This window comes from Cavia porcellus, unplaced genomic scaffold (genome assembly GCF_034190915.1).
Source record: "Cavia porcellus strain 051 isolate PalLab524CR breed Dunkin Hartley unplaced genomic scaffold, mCavPor4.1 scaffold_7, whole genome shotgun sequence".
In the NCBI taxonomy this organism is placed as follows: Eukaryota; Metazoa; Chordata; class Mammalia; order Rodentia; family Caviidae; genus Cavia; species Cavia porcellus.
The window spans coordinates 74,425,053-74,437,501 of NW_026947490.1; the positions used below are offsets into that span (position 1 = coordinate 74,425,053).

The following is a 12,449-nucleotide window of genomic DNA, read 5'->3' on the forward strand; positions in this document are numbered from 1 at the left end:
CTGACTGTGTAGTACTCCATTGACGATAAACCCGTGTTTTCAGGTTAGTATTCTGAGGACTGTTATTTTATTTTTGTTAGTATAAATTAAGAGATGAGGAATGTTGTTGTGAATCAGTTATCATTAGCACTTGCCACTATAGCCTTTGGATACATTGTAAAAATAGAATTGCCATTTTAATAGCAGTAGTCCAAAGTTTTAATTATTTCCAGTAACTACCAAAAGTGGTAAAAGTCACACTTCTACCAGAAATAGTGCGTAATATGTTTTAATGTGCCAAGTATTAGTTGAAAAACAGTTACTCCTTTGTAAAATTTGCGCTCAGTGTATTATTTTGACTTCTTCAAACTGTTATGACTTTGGCAAGATCTGATCACTTTTCTCACTAGTGGCTGGATGGTGGCTTAAAACCATTCGCTTATAAATGTGAGATCCACCATTTTACAAAAGCAAACTGATGCTCGCTGTTAGTCAAGGGTGGAAGACGCCAAAAAGGCACAGCTTCTAAAGTTCTGCCCTGGAAGGCTCCAGCAAGAGTGCAGTCTGGGCTCTTAGTACCCAGATCCCAGGCTGTGTGGCGGGGAAGTCCTGCCTTCCAGCCTCTGGCCGGCAGGACAAGGGGTGAAATTCAGCTCTGCTTCCGGAGGGTGGGCTGCTGGGTGGGTGGGCTGCCGACCTGGGGGTGCTGGCTTTCTGCACTCCGGTACCTGCGGCTTACCTGAGGAGAAGGCCAGCCCTTTTCCTAGGACCCTCAGACGCTCCCCCACCAAGGGAACAGAGACTCGCCCAGGTGTGGCCTCAGTGCCACTGGGGAAAGAGAGAGAATCCTGGGAGACCCAGAGAGTTTCCATGCCAGGAAAGCTGTGGTTGGTCACTTGAGTCCTGGCAGCTGGTGACCCTCCCGCTGTGGTTCCTTTGGCAGCTGGTGAGCAGGACGAGGACACTGTCTTTGACCTTTTCAGCATCAGCAACATAAACCGGAAGACCATCGGTGCCAAGCAGTTCCGAGGGCCCGACCCCGGGGGGCCTGCCTACCGCTTCGTGCGGTTCGACTATATCCCCCCAGTGAACGCAGCCGAGCTGGACAGGATCATCGGGGCCATGCGGCGGAAGGACGGCTTCTTCCTTACTGCCCAGCTGAAGCAGGACCGAAGGTCCCGGGGCACACTGCTGGCCCTGGAGGGTCCGGGTGCTTCCCAGAGGCAGTTTGAGATTGTCTCCAATGGCCCAGCTGACACCCTGGACCTCACCTACTGGGTGGAGGACACCGAGCACGTGGTTTCCCTGGAGGATGTGGGCCTGGCTGACTCCCAATGGAAGAATATCACTGTGCAGGTGGCCAGTGAGACCTACAGTCTGTATGTAGGCTGTGACCTCATGGACAGCTTCTCCCTGGACGAGCCCTTCTATGAACAGCTGGAGGCAGAGCGGAGCAGGATGTATGTGGCCAAAGGCGCTTCCCGGGAGAGTCACTTCAGGGTGCGTAGTCTGGGTGGTGGCAGTGGAGCGGTGGTTGGGCCATGAGGGAGCCAGCAGGACCATGCAACCATACTGCAGTTCTGAGTTACACCAGGTAGAGTCCCACCTTGAAAAAGTACCCAGCACACGCATAGCACATATACACCTGTGTGCACACACATAGCACCTGTGGGCACACACACTTACACAAGCTGCACGAGCACCTTTTTCATCACACATGGACACACATTTGTACCAGCCACCTAATTGCACACTTACAAGCACTCACGCACCACTCACAGATAACAAAAGTCATGTACTTGCATGTGTTTGCACAAGTGTTAGTGCACACCACACATCACACATTTGTGTGCACAAAAGCCACGTGGTACCACGTATCCATTTGCCATCATACATATGCACACACAGTACTGTCCATCAGGCATCCAGAGGCACAGATGTATACATGTGGCCACACTTGCACACCCGTACCTCCCACACTATAGGGTACGTGGGTTGCATCTCCCTGCACTGAGGATCAGTGGCAAGGGCTGGCCAGTCTGTTTATGGACTTCTGGCAGACCAATTGTTTTACTGGAACTGAGCGCAGTTCTAGGTTCTTGCTTTGGAAATAAAGTGAGAGAAAAGAGAATTAAAGACTCCTAAACTAGGAGCCGCTGATTGAGGAGAGAGCAGTTGTGTGTTCATTGCAGTGAAGTCTGCAAGATTGGAACAGGGTCTTCCCATACCAGTGAGCATTTAGGACCTGCAGCTGGTCCCTTCAACTTATGGCCTCCCTCTTTGTGATGCTGTGGAAGTGACACACCTCCAGGAGACACCATGCTTCAGAATTTGAATTTTGATCTCTCCAGGTCTAATGCTGTGTGGTCTGAGCATCTCAGAAAGCTGGCAGGCAGTGGCCACAGGGGACCAGGACAAGTTCCAGGGGTCCTAGTCCTCAGCATGCACTCAGTAGGTTAGGAGTGCGAAATCCAGCTTGTGATGTTTTTAGTCACAGTGGGGGTATTCCGATGAAACTCTATTGTAAATCCAGGGGCATCTGTACAGAGGTTTCCTCCAGACAGAGAGGATATGAAGGGAAGGCCTTCAGCCTCGTGGCTTGGCAGTGGACACCTCTCTGGTGGTGCTGGTGTGCCCCCGCAGCTGTGTGATGCTGCTTCAGACCCAGAGTCCCATCTCCAGTGCGCACCCCACCCCCATTTCTGAGGTCTCAGCCACAGTCCTGAGTCCCCTGCAGTCAATGGCCTGGAAAGTCTGTCTGTGCATGGTCAGATGATCTAATTCATGGTGTCCCCTGGGCCTCTTCTGTTCTACTCTGTGGAGTGTTTTCTTATGGTTAGCAGACTTTTCAGGTTAAACTTATATTTTTTGTGACATGTCTAAAAGCCAAGTTTCCAGAGTAACAGATATAGAAAAATTGATTGCAAGATTTCAAAACTGCCAGTTTTAAATTACAGGAGACAATATAGTGTCGGAAACCCTTTCTCATACGTTCGCAAATGTCACTTAGCTTTACATCAGAAGCTTCCATTTGTGTGTTTTCCCAGGGTTTGCTGCAGAACGTGCACTTGGTGTTTGAGAATTCTGTAGAAGATGTTCTCAGGAGGAAAGGCTGTCAGCAAGGCCAGGGAGGTATGTGCACTGGTGCAGTGTGTCTGTCTCCCAGCTCAGCGGGGGCCTGCTCTGTGTGTGTGGACTCTCCAGTAGTGACATTTGCATTCTGTACAGTCAGTGTGGTAAATGGGTGACATCTGAAAATGACCAGTTATCAACAGATAGGGTTTGAAGAGATTTCAATAACTGGAAAAGAAATTTTTCAATCTGAAATGTAAATCACTGGCATTGCAGTATCATGACAAGCACAGGTGATCTCTCCAGGGTTGAAGTGCGAAGGTCACTCACATACTGTGACATCGTAGGTATTTGTCGACTTTCTGTCACCATCCAGCCACAGTGTGCGACTCAGCCATGGTGAAAGTCAGCGCTGAGTGGATCCACATGACACCTAATCCTCACTGCCTTTTGTGTTGCATTTCCTGTCTCCTTGAGCATTTAACTGGTGAGGTTGGTGCCCCGGTTCTCTAATGCACAGTCTATGAATGGCCTTCCAAGTGACGTTAGGAAATAAGCACTTTCATTGCTCTTGTTTTACAAACAAGAAAGTGGAACCCCAAGTGGGTCACGTCGGTTTCCCAGTTCACTTGGGGTGCTCACCCAGAGCTGATGGTCTCCTGAGAATCCATGTGATTCAGTGATGCTTTCGAATAGACCACTTCTTCCCTTCAGTTCTAAGGTAGGAAAACTATAAATTGCTCTTTAATTGGTCACACACCAAGGATGAATGTGTAGGACTCTGTGTCTATGATCCAGTGATCTCCTTGTGGTCTCCTTGGAATGGGGCTCATGTGACCTGATCCTTAGGGGATCAGGGGGTGCTGGGCAACTGCACAGCTCAGCCCAAGGCGACACACTGTCACCCTCCAGCCAAGTGGGGCTCCAGGCAGAGTGCACATATGCCAAAATATTCCTGGGATGCTTTTGTGAAGAGAGTGTATCCTTAGAAGTGCTATGAATTATGGAAACTTCTGCACTGGACCTCAGCATGAATTAGTCAGGATGAGACTGCTGAGCCAGCTGCAGTGGCCATTAGTGGGGTGGAATTAACCTCCTCGGCCAACCACTACCACAGCTTTGTGTCAATAAATGCCATTTCATTTGTTTTTAGCAAGGGTAGATTCCTATAATCCCTGACATTTATAGATCAAACGTTTACCAGTTGAGCTCTTCATTAGAAATTGGACTTGCACAGAAATCTAAATCTATTCTTTAAAATAAAGAGTAGGTAAGGACCTGAGGATTTATAATACTGATGTATATATAAGAGCAGACTGTTAGATCATTCAGAGCTGGCAAATCTTCACAAAAAGGTTTCCCACTCCTGCACTGCTTTGTCAGACTAGAAAAACCCTGTTCTAACTAAAACACTAGTGCTAGGGTTGGTGATGGGCAATACTATGACTCCATTGGCTGTCTGTTAAAAAGTGAGAATACCTCCACTCCACCCAGGGCCAAGTCATTCATATTTCACAATGGAAAATCTTGCTATAGACAAGAGGAATGCAGAATGGAGGGAAAATTTTATTACTAAGTAAACCAATTCCTGTCAGAGACAGTGGTAAATATGATAATGCTGTTTTGGCTCAAATATTAAAAGAATGAAAAGAAGATATGCCGAGTAAGTTAAATATATTGAACACGAAAGTCAATTTGCTGGGTAAAACTCACCTAGAATTAGTGTGGTGTCTCTATTATGCACCTGTATGTTTATGTATCACCTATGTACATAGTTAGACTATAGTTGTGCTTAGCATAAGGATTTCAGAGTAGCTTCCAATCTTAGTTTGAGAATTGGGATGAGTGTCTATAGCAAATCCTAAAAGCCCAACAATGGGTTGAGTGGCAGAATTATAATATATACCTGCAATAATTCAACAACAGAAAGCCTGAGGGTGGTGCATTGGTGACCATCATCCCAGAAAGAGAGCTGAGGCCTCCATGTCTGAACCCTTTGGCTTAGGCTTGAGCGAGATGAGAGTCTAACTTGCCCTGTGTGAATTTGTAAATTATGTATTTACCCTAGTATCCTCATGGGCCATGGCTCCACGCAGTTTGTACAGTTTCTGAAGCAGTGGAGGTAGATGCCCACAGTCGGGCCCACCCCCCTCTGTCTCTTTCTGGAAAAACAGCTGGGGGAGTGAAGGTTGGACAGGAGTTGGAGCCTGAGAGGATAGGTGTGTGGCCTTGGGTAAAGCAAGTTTGTTTAGGAGGAAAAGAGAATGCAGGGAGTGTGGAGAGGGGCTGCCTGGATGCAGGGGTACCTCCAGGGTAGAGGGGATACCTCCAGAATGTAGGAGGAGCCTCCAGGATATGTGGAGGAGCTTGAGGGTATAGTGTGAGCCTTTAGATTATGTGGGGAGCCTTCAGGGTGCAGGGGGGAGCTTCTGGGGTGCATGAGGCATGTGTTTGAAGAACAGATGTGTTTGGGGGTGAAAGTAAGTATTGGGGAGATTAAAAGCTAGGATGAGCCCTGAGCTCGTTTGAGCTACAGGAGTGAGCCAGGACACACACTTACAGATCTGTGTGTGTCAGATCTGCTCTGCGTTTTCGATTGATAAGCCACACTCTGCTCATCTGTGAACTCTTTCTATGCCATGTTCAGTGTTACCGTGTGGGCCAGAATCCTTTCTGTAACGCACAGGTCCTAACTGCCAGGTCCTAGCAGCTGCCAGGTCCCCTTGTGCCCTCGGTACAGTACAGCAGTAGCCACTCAGGACCACACACAGTGGCTCACACTGGGTATCACTTTCGGCTGGGGGACAGGCCCCAGGACAGTGCCCTGACCTTGCTGTGTTTTCCCTTAGCCGAAGTCAATGCCATCAGCGAGCACACGGAGACCTTGCATCTGAGTCCTCACATCACCACGGAGCTGGTGGGTCACGGAGTGGATCAGAGGCCGGAGGTGTGTGAGCACTCCTGCGAGGAGCTGGCCAACATGATGCGCGAGCTGTCTGGGTTGCACGTCTTGGTGCGCCAACTTGATGACAACCTGAGGAAAGTGGTATGTGTGAAAGGGACCCTTGGGGGTGGCTCCTCTTCTGCTGGCTGGTCCTCAGGGCAGCTCCTTACTCACTAGTCCTGAAAGATGTTGACATCATTTAAATATCTTCTGTTAGCCATGCATGGTGGTGTGCACCTGTAATCCTGCTAGGGAGGCTGAGGGAAGAGGATTTCAACTTTCAAGCCCAACCTGGGTGACTTAGTGAGCTAATGAGACCCTGTCTAAAAATTAACAACAACAACAAAATGTTGGGGGATGTACCTCAGTGTGAAGCCTGGGATGTACTTTCTGCAAAATAAATTCCTGATTTGGAGAGAAATTCATCTCTCCTGCAAGTCGAAGGGTGCCTATGAGAGGGAAATGTCTTCTAAGGGTTGCCTGGGACAGATAAGGGGGAATTATTATCCCTATGGATAGAAGGTCTCTGTGCAGTGTACAGGAGCCAGCTATATGCCTCTCCAGAGCAAAGGGAGGACCACAGGCTGTGGATGGGGTCTTACGCTGTGGAGTAATGGGGTTCCCTTGGATGCCATGTCTTGTAGGGAAGATCACATCTGGCACTGAGAACCAGGAGTGGAGCTGCTGAAGAGGCAGGGAGGGAGCAGGCAAGAGTGTGAGGGACCATGCTCCCTGTCCTGGAGGCTGCTGCAGGGTCAGCAGATGTCAGTATGTGGGTTGCCAGAAATTGTGCCCACCCTACTCTGTCCCTACATGGAGGACATCCTAATGTCTGTCCTGATACAGTCCAGATGCAAGGGGGCCAGTGCAACTCCCACTCCTGTGAGAGTAGATGCAGTGGGCTCCAGAAGCCCACTTATGGTGAAGGCCAAGGTGCCAGAGGCGCCTCAAGTTTGGCATAAATGTTCTGGAAACTTCCTCCAGGAATGTGACATGAGGCATGATGGGAGGCAGATGTGGGGTGGATCCCACATGTCCACCCACTCTCAGACTTGATTCCTGGCAGAGAAATTCCCAGCACTGAGGCCTATGGCAGTCTTCAGCACTGTGTCCCTTCCTGCAGCGAGGTTACCTGTGTTGTCACTGCAGGCTCCTTGGGCATCCCCATTCAACCTCAGCATGTCCAGGGAGAGGGTGACCTAGCCGGGTAGAACCCCTGTGATGCGAATTAGTCCAGATCTGGCCTGGGAGGTGGGATCTGAGGAGCCTTCAGCCTCTCCCTTTCTAGGGAAGCCAGTTCTAGGACAGGTCCTAGACTGGGAGTTGAGGACCAGTGGTGTGGGTAGACAAAGCAATGAGGACATGTGTGTTCCTGTGCACCTGTACTGTAGAAGGAAGGGTTCACATCATTCTTTAGCAATCGCAGATTCTGTTACCCCCAGATTATGAATGACCATTTGGAGAAAGAGCTAGATACAAAGAGCACAGGGCAAAACACACGTTTAGTGTTTTTCTCCATGTCTACAACCTCTGAGACTGCAAGAGTCACGGTCCTCCATACCATATGGGGTGAATAAAAAGAATGAGTAAAGTCAGAAACAGCATGTTGGGTGCTGGCTGCAGTGGACAGGGGGGTTCTCCTCCCCTTCCCAATATCTTCCCACTGTCCAGAAAAGTGCCCTTGCCTTTGTTCATAAAGTGTGTGCCGTGCAGGGGTGAGAGAAGGCAGTGAGAATCCATGTCAGATCTTAAGATTGGATAAGAGGTGGGACACCTCCCCGAGGGTGGGAACATCTGCTTGGTTCTATGTTCTGTGTGACTCTGCCTGACAGAAGGCCCCATGAGCCTGGGTGTCCATCTTTCTCCAGCAGGGTCTCAGGCCTTCACACCGTCACCTGCTGGTTCTGCTTCTTGAGCTCAGAGCTCCTCAGCTGAGAAGGAATCACCTCCTTCACCTACAAGAATTGCTACCAACTATGCTCAGTTCTTGCCTGTACCTAACATTACCTCTATTTCCAGTCCAGTGATAACCAGTTTCTCTGGGAGCTCATTGGTGGCCCACCCAAGACAAAGAACATGTCAGCCTGCTGGCAGGATGGTCGATTCTTTGCAGAAAATGAAACCTGGGTGGTGGACAGTTGCACCACATGCACCTGCAAGGTGAGACCCCAGAACCCTACCTTTGAGGAGACAGGAAGCCCAGGTTCAGAGAATCGCTCTCACTACCACCAAACATGGTGTGTCTTACCTGCCTGGGGCTGGTGCTATTTGGGGATACATGTAGAATGTGTCAGATATACAAGGCAGGCTGAACAGAATGGACAAGAAGTAGGGAAAGCAGTGAATATGATTTGAATCAACATCTTTGTTTTGCACACAAAGAAACCAAAACCCATATGGTGGCATGACTTGGCCAATTCCACCAGGTGGCTAGAAGCAGCTGGAATTGGCTTTGCAGACTTGTCTTGGGTTTGTTTGCTTCTGTTCATTTTCCATAGGGCATCGATATTTGACGTAAACTCCTGAGGTGATGGGAGTCATTGTGGAACAGGCTGGAGGTGGTATAGTTTCTTTTGCTACCTCAGCCTTGGCCTAAGGATTCAGATATTAGGTTGCATGTGTCTTTTCTCCTCTCCTGCCAGAACATGAGAAGGTTGCACTGTAGTCTTGTTGCTGGATGGTGGAAGAACAGGACTACCTAGTGGGGTGGGGGTGGGGATTGTGTTCATCTAGAATTTTATCATCTATGCCGCAGCTTCTGTGGATCTGTGGGTTGGAATCATCCAGTACATTTCTGCCATTTTCCTGTTGCCAATGTCTGCTGCTTTCAGATGAGTCTTCTATGAGTACCTTTTTTACTTTCAGAAATTCAAAACTATTTGCCACCAAATCTCTTGCCCACCAGTAACGTGTGCCCACCCATCCTTTGCGGAAGGCCAGTGCTGCCCTACCTGCTCTCACGGTAAGCCTGCCACCCTGTGTCCCGGGTCCACCTGCCATGGGAGACAGCTGATGAGGGAGCAGAGGGACGTCTCAGGACCAGGGGTCTGAGGCAGCTTGAGTCTCAGCGTTCAGGGACCAGGGCCAATTCTGCCTGTCCCTGCTCAGATGAGGAAGGAGGAAGCAAATCTCAGGGGACCTGTAGGAATCAAAGCACCCTGCAGCTTTTGAGCCAGCTGTGGCCCAAGTAGGAACCAATTGTGAGTCACCCTCAGCCAGGTGGGCTGTGTGAGAACAGTGAGTCATCACTCCAGGGCACTGTGGACAAAGCCTCCCTGGAACACAGAAACATGGAAACAGAGGCCTTCATCCAAGTGATACAGTCATAGCACTCTGTTCCAAGTGGCAGAGGCTGAGGTTCAAAGATTGCCCTTGAGCAATCTGGGTCTGGGCAGATGGAGAGACACCCAGCTGGCTCCAAAGCCCTGCTCCCTCCTTTCGGGATGTGCCTGTTCATCTTCCTCCAGAGCCTCCACCTCCATGTTCCTTGACTCTCAGCGGAACTATACATGGTCCCACTCTGTGTCTCTGACTTGCCCCTATGCTGTCTCTGTCCTCCCGTGGTGGTGCACACCATGAGGTCGAGGACTCCAGGCTTGGACTTGCTGTCCTGTTTATCTTGGAGTTGCATCCCGTGCCTCCTTTCATGGGGTGCAGTTCTTCCTGCTTAGGAATGCAGACTGGGGGACCCAGAAGAGGAGCCTGTGAAGGGATCCACTCAATTTGGGGCCTGGAAGGGGCACACTATGGTTAGGGGATCCCTGCCTGGTGATCTCAGGACTGAGCGTGGACCTCAGCAGGCTGACCTCAGGATTTGCAGAAAACAGGTTTGGGAGAAGCCAGGCTCTGCCACTGTGATCTCAAACAAGATGTGACCTTTCTGAGGCTCAGAGTCCTTATCTGCAAACCACAGAGAAACTGTTCTCAGTGCCCCAATAAGTCTCAGGCTCGAAATAAGCCACACAGTGTGCGTCATGGTGCCTGGGATTGATCTGGAGTCAGACTCCTGGATGTGCAGCCTAGATACACATGAACTTAATTCTCTTCTCCATTCTGGTTGCAAACCAAATTGGATGAGAAGCAAATCAAATTCAGTGGTTAGAGTCAGTATTAACCTAGTACTACTGTTCAACAATGATAATCTGGGGGTCCAGAAAGGTAAGGAGGTGCCTGGCTGTTGAGACCACAGTGGCGCAGGAGTTCAGGGCTCCTCCCGAGGGGCTTCTGTCACTCTCCTCGCACACCCGCCTGTTCCAAGTACTCTTTCCTGGAACCTTTGATCTGCAAACACCCAGGCTTGGCGCTTATGCTCCTCGGAAAGCTCTCCTGGCCTAAGTGACTGCCTCTGCCCTCATTCAGGGACTGCAATTTTTCTGTAAGAAGTTGCCTTGTTAGTCTTGATTCGAGTTATCTGGAAATAAATTATGTGATGCCTAATTTCAACCAATTGTTGCAGTGCAATATTAGCATATGTAAAATAGCAAGCAGAGGGTGAAGGCCTCCTGCAGATGCGATCCAGTACAATCTTTGCAAATGTTTTAAAAAAGTCTTTTGAGCATCTTCCGTGGACACGTGGAGCAAGCTCATCACCCAGTGGCTCTGTGGTGACTTCCGACTTCCAGCTGAGCCCTGGCCCAGGTCGTGGGCCTCTGATGGCTAGGTCTATTTTCTACTCCCAGACTGCCAGCTCCTCTGTGACCTCTGCAGGGGATTCACCTGCTCCGGCTCCTGAGCCCTGAGAGAGAACCCAGGTCTTGGTGTTGTTCTGGTTCTGACCCAGTTTGTCTCGAGGGGCCTTGACTCCACATGCTTTCCTCCCTTTCTAGAGGTGGACAGCGAGGAAGGCTGGTCTCCGTGGTCAGAGTGGACTGAGTGCTCCGTGACATGTGGCTCTGGAACCCAGCAGAGAGGCCGGTCATGTGATGTCACCAGCAACACCTGCCTCGGGCCCTCCATCCAGACTCGGACTTGTAGCCTAGGCAAATGCGACCCACGCAGTGAGTGTCACCCATCTGCCTGACCCTGGCTATAACACTGATCCTTGGCCATTCAGGTTGGAGAGACAGAGTTGCCTTTGGGTTCTGGAAACCTCAACTCTGAGACCCTCATGCCTGTGAAGGTGTGCTCTCCCCCCCCTGCTGCCAGCTAACCCTGCATAGCTCAGAGGCAGCCTGAGACCCGACCTCTTTCTGTTAGTACGGCAGAACGGTGGCTGGAGCCATTGGTCACCCTGGTCTTCGTGCTCAGTGACCTGTGGAATCGGCAACATCACACGCATTCGCCTCTGCAACTCCCCAGTGCCCCAGATGGGGGGCAAGAACTGCAAAGGCAGTGGCCGGGAGACCAAGACCTGCGAGGGTCCACCCTGCCCAAGTAAGCATCGCCCTGGGCCCTTGGAGGGTGGGGGCAGAGTCAGACCCCGGTGAGCAGAAGCCAGGGCTCCTGGTCCCCAGCACCAGTCATAGCCCAGGCTGGCCAGGGCAGCTCCAGGCAGCAAGGGTCTGTGGCCCCAGGCTTCATGGGGTCCCACCTAGAGGCCCGGTCTATCTGAGTTCAGCAGACTTCAGTCACATCCCCAGCCACCTGTTTCTGAAGAACCACAAGCCACAGCTGTGGACTAGGACTGGGGGAGCGACAGATTCTAGACACTGTCTTGTGAAAGAACTTTGCCTGAGTCTGTGACGAGGCAGGGCCATGGCTTAGGGGACACACACACAGGGCATCTCTAGGAAGTTGGTCCCCCTGGAACGCACTGACATGGCTTGATGGCTTTTGTGTGGGTTGATGCATTTGTATGCTTGTGTGTGGCTTCCATGGACAGTAAGCTTTGGTTTCACAGGGTAGCAACTCAGACCTTACCTTGGAAAAGAGTCCTGGGCTTCTAGCTACAAAAGGTCATGAAAGTTTTTAGCTGGACAAAGAAACAAACCACCATGACTGTGTCCTGTGTGTCACTCACCACCTTGACTAAGGAAGGACTGCCACTCCAGTCTGTCCCTCCTACTTGTCACTACCTAGAGGAGAGGAGAGGGAGAGCGATCCCTTCTGCCCACATGGCTCAGCTTGTCCTCTGGCCTCATGGGGCTGACCTTGCTGTGTGCCCTCCCACACCCCCTGAGCCCCTTTCCTGACTCTCCCTGCAGTCGATGGCCGCTGGAGCCCCTGGTCCCCATGGTCGACCTGCACAGTCACCTGCGGTGGAGGAATCCGTGAGCGCACGCGGGCCTGCAACAATCCCGAGCCACAGCATGGGGGAAAGGACTGCGTGGGGGATGTGAAGGAGTACCACATGTGCAACAGGAGGAGCTGCCCCATAGGTGGGTGCGCAGGGTACCAGGGCACACCCGAAGGCACAGTGTGTCTGGGGAGCTGCCCACACCGAGTGGCTGTGGGCAGAGATGCGTCTGAGGAAACCACTAGCTTTAATTTTCATGCAGTGCATTAGTTAGCTTTT

General features: G+C 50.8%; 1 protein-coding gene across 3 annotated transcripts in view; it reads left to right on the forward strand.

Moving 5' to 3' along the window:
- Thbs2 (thrombospondin 2) overlaps positions 1 to 12,449 on the forward strand; it is a 31,443-nt gene that overhangs the window by 3,160 nt on the left and 15,834 nt on the right. For all 3 annotated transcript variants that reach the window (XM_013148976.3, XM_003466461.5, XM_023563642.2), the window contains 8 exons: positions 923 to 1,479; positions 3,027 to 3,111; positions 5,901 to 6,097; positions 8,015 to 8,155; positions 8,861 to 8,957; positions 10,822 to 10,992; positions 11,192 to 11,368; positions 12,139 to 12,312. In XM_013148976.3, the coding sequence (XP_013004430.1) occupies positions 923 to 1,479; positions 3,027 to 3,111; positions 5,901 to 6,097; positions 8,015 to 8,155; positions 8,861 to 8,957; positions 10,822 to 10,992; positions 11,192 to 11,368; positions 12,139 to 12,312 (1,599 nt within the window). The remainder of the gene's footprint in view (positions 1 to 922; positions 1,480 to 3,026; positions 3,112 to 5,900; positions 6,098 to 8,014; positions 8,156 to 8,860; positions 8,958 to 10,821; positions 10,993 to 11,191; positions 11,369 to 12,138; positions 12,313 to 12,449) is intronic.